This window comes from Morus notabilis, unplaced genomic scaffold (assembly GCF_000414095.1).
Source record: "Morus notabilis unplaced genomic scaffold, ASM41409v2 Scaffold2090, whole genome shotgun sequence".
NCBI lineage: Eukaryota > Viridiplantae > Streptophyta > Magnoliopsida > Rosales > Moraceae > Morus > Morus notabilis.
In genome coordinates, this window is record NW_010359164.1 from 97,267 (window position 1) to 107,218 (window position 9,952).

Sequence of the window (9,952 nt, forward strand, 5' to 3'; positions counted from 1 at the left end):
CATATCAATTTTGTCGGTGTAAGTAAATCAACGCCCACCTGTAATTGAGGAAATTTAATCCCGTTTATTTTATTAATTCAAATTTTAAATTTAAATTTTATTATAATAAATATTAAAAAAATAATTATATTTAATTTTTTTATTATAATTAAAAATTCTCACATAAATTACATCTTAATTTAAATTAAAGTCAACTAAATAGCACTAAATCTTTTCCATGCCCATGTCTCTCTCCTATTGACGTTCCAACTATAATAACCCCTCCGCCTACCTCTCTCACATGCACTTCACTTATTGTCGTGTTTTTTTTTCCCACAATGGGCTCGACCAAATCAGCAGAAGTCTCAATTGATGCCTTTCCGTTTCTCCGGCTCTACAAGGACGGAACCATCGAGCGGCTGGCCGGGACCCAAGTCACCCCACCGGGTCTGGACCCTCAAACTGGCGTCGTTTCCAAGGACGTCGTTGTCGTACCGGAAACCGGCGTCTCCGCCAGACTGTACCGTCCTGACACTGAAAACCTCGACAGGAACCAGAAGCTTCCTCTGGCGGTTTACTTTCATGGAGGAGGTTTCTTCATATCATCGACAGCCGACCCGGTCTACCACAACGGTTTGAACCGGCTGGTTGCCGCCGCTCGAATCGCCGTCGTTTCGGTCGACTACAGGTTAGCCCCCGAGAACCCTCTCCCCGCCGCCTACGACGACTGCTGGGCGGCGCTTCGGTGGCTCGCTTCCGACTCCGCCGCCGCCGAGCCGTGGCTGAAGGATGACGTGGATTTGGACCGCGTGTTCCTCCTCGGGGACAGCGCCGGAGCTAGCATCGCACACCACATGGTTTGTCGATTATCCGGGTCGGACTCGGATCCAAGTCATGGACTGAAGATAGCTGGGATTGGTCTGATTCATCCCTACTTTTGGGGTGAGGATCTGGTGGGTTTGGAGGCAGGGGATCCGGTTCGGAGAACGATGGTGGACCGGTGGTGGAAGGTCGTATGTCCTTCGGAGAAGGGAAACGACGACCCGCTTATCAACCCGTTTGCAGAGGGAGCCCCGAGTCTCGAGGGGTTGAAAGCTTGCGGTAAAATACTTGTTCTTGTTGCTGGGGAGGACATACTAAGGGATAGAGGGAAGCTTTATTACGAGAAGGTGAAGGAGAGCACGTGGGAAGGGACAATTGAGATTGAGGAGACTCAAGGAGAGGATCACATCTTTCATCTCCTTAAGCCGGAATCTGAGAAGGCTGAGAGCTTGATCAAGCGTTTGGCCGCTTTTGTAAAGCAAGGGTGATTAATTTGGAACAGTTTAACCCAAAAAAAATAAAGAAGTTGGTTTACTGTGGACTTGTATGGAGGAGACTTTTTTAGAGCAATAAACCAGTGTCCTATTGGTAATGCGTGGAAAAATGACGGTGTGTGATTTCGCCCGTATCTTTTTGAACCCCATTTAGTTGCTTTTGTCATTTATTGATGTAAAAGGCTTAGGTTAAAGTTAAACCCTTTAGCTTTCTCTTGTTAAAGCTAGCTTATTGTGCTTGTCATTTATATAGAGTGTTGAAAAATGTCATTTTCATCAAACTTTGGTTAAATTAAGTATCTGGCAGTCGAGAAATAATAAATATCTTCTCTATCTTTTAGCTTTGGGATGAAAATGGCCGACAATTAAAATCACGAGAAACGAGCTTTAACAACTTAAAATCAAGCGGCGTGCACATATCCGAGACTTTAAGCAATCGCTTACACACACATGAGAAAGTGCCGGCTAACGGAATAACCATTTTATAAAGAGCAACATGCAATTCAAGTCCAACACAAGGAATTTGTTTAATAAGTAAAATATTCAGTAAGAGAAATTTAAGCAGAACAGGAACAAATCTGAATGGTGCTATCAATTGCATGCAAGCCTATGAGATCATAAAGACTACAGGGTCTTACAAAGGAATCAAAGGGCTTGCTTCTTTTTGGTTCAACACAATATTTCATGGATTGGCTTTGAAAAAAAAAAAAAACCCTAAAAGACAACAGTGTCCAACATTGTTCCCAAAGTTTGAACAATGTTGGAAGACATTAAGTTGGAGACATGTTCCTCTAGATGCTTTTTCGCATCTTGTCTTCCCACATTTGCAATTGCAAGCTTCTCAGGAGGCAATTCATCTTCCTCCTGTACAGCCTTGTTGTATTTTACTGCTAAGTTAAGCATCTCCTGAACATCCGAAACCAAACAAATGGTCAAATGCCTTTCACAAGTTAACAGCCGGATTATATAGGAAAGCATGTTCACTGAGGCGCATAATAATTCAAAAACTGAATTTAATCAGGAAAATCAAAATCCGAATCCACGAAAAAATTACGAAAATCACAAACCTCTTGGGCAGTAGAATTCTAGTTTATTATACCACAAGAATCTATGGTGTCAAAATAAATGAATCTTGCATGAACCTAAAAGTTTGTTTCATTGCATAGAAATAGTTGTTAGGCAAGAAATACTGCTGATAGATGTTTTATAAGATATGACTTGATCTTGATTAACCTACTGATAAACCAGAGACAAGGTGGCCAAAAGTATTACCAGATTTCTCTGAATGAGGCACAAAAGTTGAAGCAAGAAAATTATTTAACCCACTGCTAAACCAAAATTAAATAAAAAAGGGGCGAAGGATAAGCATATAGAAGTTCTCGATAATACACAAGGTTCCTTAAGGCAAGGTATTGAGAAAAATTTTACAGTTTATCTATGACTGCAGAGAAAAAAAAAAAAAACCAAAAACCCTATAGATAGCTAATAGTGAACATAAACCAAAAAGAAAAACCACCATGACAGATAAGGTAACTACCACTTGAAGACTCACGAATCCTTACCTGCACGGTCTGCTCATTAGTTTTGGAATGGGTATCAAATTTCCGAAGAGTTAGACCATCAGTCCATTTCTTCTTGTGAAGGTTAAGTAACATCTTCTCCTCAAGTTCATTCTTCCTGTAGTTAATTGCGATAGAGTAGTAATGCCTGTTCAGACCATGTATCAACGCCTGAAAGAGGAGTCATGAAAGGTCAAAACATTGTAAATACAAGATAATTGGAAACGGAAACGTTTTATTTCTTTTTTCCTGCACTCACTTGAATGGATGGTTTATTAAGATGGCCAAGGTTGGATGTGGTCTGTCGTGGCTCTTGGCCAAGCATCATCGTTTGTGGGTTGATGAGGCGAAAGGCATCGATCACCACCTTTCCTTTTACACTTTGAATTGGATCCACCACCACGGCTACAGCTCGTTGATTCAATGCCTCAAAACTCTACAGAGAAATATGCAGTCAAATTATAATTAGGGTATAGCTATAGCATTAACCTCCTAATTAAACAAACATCACTCTGCATTAGCATTATGGCTTATGCGTATAATTATATGTAAAACAGTTACAATAAAACATGTATTCTGTACATAAGAGAAAAAAAATGTTTATTTAAACGAAATTCACTAGGTAGCTGGGACCCAAGTTATAGGTTAATATATCTAAACTCAGCTCATACAGAGTAACAGAGGATAATTCACACATTTGTAGTTCAGGGCTATTCCGTGATTTGAAAAGTAAAACTACACTACTTATTCATACATCCGAGAACTATCAACATATAAGTGTCAAGGAGAGAGAAATACGAGTTACAATTCAACATCAGGAAAATGACGAGAAACAAATTCTATTTCAAAGAGACAGAAAATAAATATAACCTGCTGCGTGTTAATGTCAACACCAGACAGCCAGCAGCCAAACCCAGGATGTGAATGGTACCACCCAACAACCATCTCTGGTCTGCAAGATTTATCCAAACCAGTACAATATTAGTGGGCAATCTGGATAGTCATAATGATGTCATGTATAACAAGTAGCAACAAAATTTAGAGCTAAACAAACTATGGCATCAATAAGCCAACTCTCACAGATGGCTGCTAATAACGGGAGCCTTAATAACTAACCAAACTAGACATCTTCCATTCACAATACACCACTCTTCATATAAACAAATAATAACTCACAGAAATTAGCAGCAGAGCATGAAAAGAATCATCAGGAATACATATAAGCAAAAAATAACTCACAGAGATTAGCAGCAGTGCATGAAAAGAATCATCAGGAATACATATCATCACAAGTCAACAAACATACTTTATTTTCTCCAGTATTTTCTCAGGTAAGGAAATGAGTTCATTCAACTTAAGACAAATGACTTAATTTTAGATTTGGGAATAACTTATGTCCGATAACCCCATCAGTAAAACGCCAATTCAAATAAAAGCAGAAGTACCTTCCAGTCTGTTTAAGCATATCGAGCATGTTGGTCTGGAAAACGTGATCAACAGCTTCGACGCTAACACCAGTACCACTCTGAGGCATTGCAAAGACATCGACAACACGAACGGTGTACTCATCCACAAACTCTCCCAACATCAGTCCCATTACCTCCATGGGAACCCCAGCTCTACCTAAAAAGGGGTCAAATCCCGAAGAAACAGATCAAAATATACCCAAATTGAACCTCAAATCCCAGTGAACTCCTATTTAGCTATACGATTTCACAAAAAAAAAAAAAGACTATGTTCTCTATTAGGGTTTCGATTCCTCAAATTTCATTCTTAGATTCAAAAGAGAGGAAACAAAAACGATAGCAATAAACCCTAATTCGGGCGAACGAATCAGGAAAACAAGGAAACCCTAAAACCAGAAACTAGGTCTAGAAGTAAAAGAACCAGCTAAATGCGAAGAACCAAACGGAAAATATCAAGAAGACGAGATCGAATAGAAAGAGAGAAAATGACGGCGTACCGTGTTTGAGCATTTTGAGGAGGGCGAGCGAGGAGATGTAGACCTGCTCCGACGAATCGAGAGTGGGCGAATCCGGTGGAGGGTGTCCCAAAGCTCCTCCGCCGGCTCCGGCGAACATCCTCTGAAGCCTCTCCATACTGGTTTCTTTGGGAACAAGATAGTTCTGAGTACTTCTGATGCTTGTTTTCTCTCTCTGCCTCCAGAAAACAAAGAAGAAAGTGATAATAGGTCGGTGAAATGCCCCCGATTTATAAGAAACAATTAAATTTTTGTAATTATACCCCTGTACTTCCGTGTATTTATGAATGCCCGCACACTTTTTGTTTATTATTAATTGGGATTTCCTGCTAAATATCCGAAATAATTATATTATACAGTACTACTATAGGTGGTCGAAGTTTACTGTTGTTTGAACAGTAAATTTTCGATTCTGCTCCTCGAAATGTTTGATCTGCCCCTTTTTTCTCTTTTTGCTTTGCTAGGCAGGGGCTTTTTCGTCTTCTCACTTCTCTTCTCCTCTCCTTCGTAGAAGCTCCTAGGTCAGATAAAAAAAAATGTCTTAAAGAATGTTTGGTACTTAGATTCGTTTTCTGTTCACACTCTCTTTGTAATACTTTCGTGCACTTTGCACTTTGGCCGCCTCTCTTTCTACTGTTCTGTATTCTCTATATCTTTGGATTTTGACAAACTCTATGTGGGTTTGTGAGAGGAGGCTGGTCATTACCAAAGACAAGTTGTTGTTGGTGTGAGCCCTTGATCACTTGATTTCTGTGTGTTTTTTTTTTGTTTGGGAAAGTAAGTTTTTTCCCCTTTCTTTGTACATGAAGGAAAATTTGGCGGGTTCAATATGTGCCCTAGCCACCATTTCACTCTTCGATTTTGAGATTGTCACTCGATCTCTCATGCTCTCCCTCTTTGGCGAGTGCATAACAAAAGAAGGTTGGTAGGAAATACTAATTTTTTTCTTGATGATTATACTTTTTCTTCTTTCTAATGGGTATGAGTTTTTCCTATTTTTATGATGATATTTTCTTCGAAAACCTTCATTTTTGGTTGTTATTTAACATTTGTCGACCTCTATGTATGAAAATAAATCAATCATGGTTCTCATATTTTATATTGTGATGGTTTTATCTGATTGTGCTTCATAAATATGAGAAATTATAATATTTTTGGAGTTATTAGTTTGATGCTTTGATATTGGAAGGGTCGTAGCTAATTTTATATATTTTTGGTTACATGAAAAAAAATCTTCTAAATTTATGAGTTTATGAGCAAAAAAATAGACCATATTGCTGCATCCGTCATGGAAGAAAATAACCAAGAGAGGATCAATTGATCTTATTGCTCCCAATCAAGAAAATCAGGGTTGACAATTCCGGAAGCATCATCAACTGACAATTTGAATCACGGAGGTGGAAGAGAATAAGAAGAAAGAAAATGAAGCAATCGATGACCATGAATCATAGAAAGAACCTGTTTCCGCCAACAATGAAGTTGTTGATGTCCAATTTTAACGAGATTGAATGAGTAAAAAACACTGGAACGAACCGAGAAGAAATGTCGTTTATCGGTGATATTTCCAATTTCGGGAAGTAGTTCTGATACTATGTAAGTAAACCTAAAAAGTTTCTAAAGAATTGAGTATAAAGAAATTCTGAAAATGAATAATCTATTGTATTGAATGAATGAGCAACTATACAAAGTGTTAATTAAATACAATTCTGACCAGCTAACTAATCACTAGGCTAAACCAATTACATAAGTCCACGTGTCCCTTATTCTTATAGAATTCTAACAATCTACTAATTACAATCTTTAATCCTAACACACTGTTGCAGAATCCATATACTAAACATACGCTACATATTTTAAGTTTTCCTTTGCCAAGCAGCAAGTGAATTGCAATTTTTATCAATTTTTTTGTAAGAAAAACATTTTTTTTTATCAAGTTATGTAATAAATAGATTGTCCTTTTAAATTTGAAAACTTTTGGTTACTAAAATTTTACTTTATCCTACATATTAAAAGCGTGAATCTGCTTGACTATGTGCCTGACGCGTCGGGACGTTTCGTTCCCCTTTTTTGGCTTTTTGCTATTTTGTTACACATTTGTCCTATATTTATGTTTCTTCTTATTCAACCCTTCTTCGTACATATTGTCAAATCCCCATCGTTAAATTATTTTTTTACTAATTTCTCAGTTAAATAACTTTAATACATCCTTATTGAAATAGTTTTTTTTTTTTTTTCGATTCTCTATATATTTTAGGTTACATGTATTTGACTATTTTTTTATTCTTGTTTACTCCACTGAAGTATTTTTTTTTTCCCGAATATATCCTTAAACAAGCATTTTTAGCCTTTTCATACCTAATTAGTTTTGAACTTGATTTGTTTTTAAATATATTTTGATATTAAGAAAAACCACTACTCAATAATTATGCTCAAGTATGCCTATACATATCCTTTTCTTGTTCACGTGTACACCCTAATTAATTTTCTTTTTGATTTTGCACATTAAATATATCTTAATATTTTTATTTTATTGATGAAAATATAATATTCGACAAAAACATACATGATTGAAACACAAATTTTAACACAACCATTTTTTTAAAATCTAATTTTTAAATGTGCCTCATCGAAAGTTATATATCCATTTAATTATTTTTTAAACTCTTCTATGACTAGATGTTTAAAATTAAAATGAGTTTGTCTAATAAATCGTGCAGCTGACTCACACATGGCAAACACTTGCAGGGCAATTCTCCAAAACTAGTTAATTAAAAAGGTTTTTATCTTGTAAGAGAAACAATAAATTATATGAGATCCAACATTTTTGTTCTAAATATCTTCCCAAAAAATATATATATATTTCAAAAAATAACGTACCTTACGTTAAAAAAGAGAATTACATATCTTACCTTCTTAAAACATATTACTCCTTTTATTTATTTTTAATATTTCAATAATATCTTAAATGATTAAACCCTATATTCTGTATCTCCGCCACTTCCTCTCTCCTCTCTCGCCTCCCCTCTGTCCGCCATCGCTCTTCCTTCTCTCGTCTCACTCTCTCTCCTCCCGCCGGCTTAGCCCCGCGCACATCGACCTCGGATCTCTCTCTCCCTTCTTTCGTCCCACTCTCTCCTCTCCGCCAGAAGCTCCCCTCTCTCCTCTTTTTCTCCGCCTCCGTCGAAGCCGTCGCAGACATGCAGATTTCCTTTGGTGAAGATTTCTCTGCTTCGGCGACGAGATGGAGGATCGACGGAGCGACACGCAGACGATGAGATCCGGCTGTCTCTCCCTTCCGATGCGCCTTCTCTTTCTCCATCCTGATCTACCTCGCCGGAGTGCCGATGAAGTTGCTAGAAGATCTATCGTTTCTCAATTATTCGTTTCTCGGAGACCCCAACCACCGGTTCTTTGCCAGAATTGGATTGTCAATATAAATTTCTTTTCTTTCTTTGCTTTTCATATTTGTTCCACATATATTTTAATTTCTTAATTTCATATATTTTCTAGATTAGATAGATAAATGCTTTGGAAAAGTTTTTTCGTGTCCTTCATTGGTTTTGATGTAGTGGAAGTAGAGGATCACCGGCCACCAAGAAAGTTGAACGCTATTTGGTTCAGAGGGTTACCGGGGATGGCCGATGCCTATTTCGCTACGATAATTTCTCGATGGGTTTTTGGTTTCAGTTGAAGTTTGCATTATAAATGTTTGTTAAAATGTTTCAGTGAATGTTCATTGGTTTCTCTGAAACTCAAGATGATTCCAAAGCCGTCAATGGAGTTTCCACGGTGAGTTAATTGGTGCTTTTGTCGAATTTACCGGTCTAGAAATTGATTTTGTTTGGTTTATGGTTGTGTAAGAGAAAGTTAGCTTAGTGAAGATCGGTTGAGAATTTGATAGGAGTGGAATGCAGCATTTCAATTTCCTTTATGCAATAGTCAAGAAAGCCAAGACTTAAATTTGTATCTGGCTAAGTAGTGGAGCTTTTTAGCTAATTTAGAGGTTCAACGATTTGATAATTTTAAGAAACTTATGAGCCAGTGGCTGTTCAATTCTGTTGACATTTACTCATTTTAAAAATGGCAGGAAATAGGAGATGTTTTGCAGGAAATAAAAAGAGTAAGGGTGCAAATGGAAGAGAACGAAGGATTGTCAATATTTATGAGAGGTTTTAGAGAACAAAATGTAAGGGATTAGCGTGTGCCAAGGATAACATTTTTTTAAGTGATCACCTTACTATCTGTATTTCTTAGTTGAAAAGCATTTCGTTACATTCCAATTTCCATGCTTGAAACTTGAAAAAAAAGAAAAAAAAAAGGTGCTAAGACTGTGAGGCTTGATATCAAGTATATTAGTATATATTTTATATTCAAAATTATGGGAAAATAGATTAACCCTATATGTGTGTGTTAGTAGGGGCTTTATTTGACTTTTTTAATTCTTCTTAGGAATTACTAAGCTTCCAGTGTAGAATTATTGCTATAAGGAAACTGGGAAAATAATAATATCCAATAAGTTGTAAATTAGCTTTTTCATTAAAAGTATTAACAGTATTGAAAGTTGAATGATAATATATTGCAAAAAAAATGCTACACTTCATGTTTGTTTTCTTGTGAAGCCTTGACAACCAAAGCTTTCGATTGAAAATCTGGTTGCTGTTACTGTAGTTGATGATATTATTGTTGTTTGTGTGTACCTAGGTAGATGAAAGATCCTCCTAGCATCTTTTCTTATTGGGAAAACGTCCATGTGCTGTTGCTACATGTAATATTGTTCAATTACTGTCTGTTGCAGCGGGCCCTCTCTCACGTATTGCATTGGATTTCACAAACAAGGAGGTCAACGAGATAAAAATACTTGTCATCCTGCTTTTATTTTTGAGCTGCTGGTACTGCATTAAATCTTCTTTGAGCTGCTTTTGTATGTTTGCTTTTGTTTTTGTTTTGTTTTCCCCCCCTTTTAAATATGGATTTTTTGACTTCTAGAACTTTCTATGCATCTTCAATCTAAAGAATGTACTCTTTGGTTTTATCATCTATTTGACTTTTAATTTTATAAACTCAAAATGAAGTTGCTGGAGCAATTAAGCTGAAGGAGGGGGATAGTATCCTCTTTG

General features: G+C 37.0%; 2 protein-coding genes and 1 long non-coding RNA gene across 3 annotated transcripts; 2 read left to right on the plus strand and 1 right to left on the minus strand.

Moving 5' to 3' along the window:
- The first annotated feature begins 230 nt into the window (after positions 1–230).
- Positions 231–1,587, plus strand: LOC21386915 (probable carboxylesterase 2). The gene has a single exon (XM_010093770.2). The coding sequence runs from the start codon at positions 318–320 to the stop codon at positions 1,287–1,289; it is 972 nt and encodes a 323-aa protein (XP_010092072.1). The 5' UTR covers positions 231–317; the 3' UTR covers positions 1,290–1,587.
- A 167-nt stretch (positions 1,588–1,754) lies between these two features.
- On the minus strand, positions 1,755–5,023 carry LOC21386916 (26S proteasome non-ATPase regulatory subunit 14 homolog). Its single transcript, XM_010093771.2, has 6 exons — positions 4,818–5,023; positions 4,300–4,477; positions 3,725–3,806; positions 3,114–3,290; positions 2,858–3,025; positions 1,755–2,201 (listed from the first exon to the last, which is right to left on the minus strand). Exons 1-6 carry the CDS (start codon positions 4,951–4,953, stop codon positions 2,010–2,012), a joined length of 933 nt encoding a protein of 310 aa, XP_010092073.1. The 5' UTR covers positions 4,954–5,023; the 3' UTR covers positions 1,755–2,009.
- A 2,926-nt stretch (positions 5,024–7,949) lies between these two features.
- LOC112090752 lies at positions 7,950–9,702 on the plus strand. Its single transcript, XR_002901797.1, has 3 exons — positions 7,950–8,624; positions 8,923–9,021; positions 9,631–9,702. It is a non-coding gene; the product is annotated as an uncharacterized LOC112090752 (long non-coding RNA).
- Positions 9,703–9,952: the final 250 nt, after the last annotated feature.

Coding starts and splice junctions, on each gene's coding strand:
- LOC21386915 (XM_010093770.2), top strand. CDS start 318: ATGGGCTCGACCAAATCAGCAGAAGTCTCAATTGATGCCTTTCCGTTT.
- LOC21386916 (XM_010093771.2), bottom strand. CDS start 4,953: ATGGAGAGGCTTCAGAGGATGTTCGCCGGAGCCGGCGGAGGAGCTTTG. Junction 4,478..4,817: donor CCTCAAAATGCTCAAACACG/GTACGCCGTCAT, acceptor ACCCCTTTTTAG/GTAGAGCTGGGGTTCCCATG. Junction 2,202..2,857: donor CTAATGAGCAGACCGTGCAG/GTAAGGATTCGT, acceptor TCGGATGTTCAG/GAGATGCTTAACTTAGCAGT.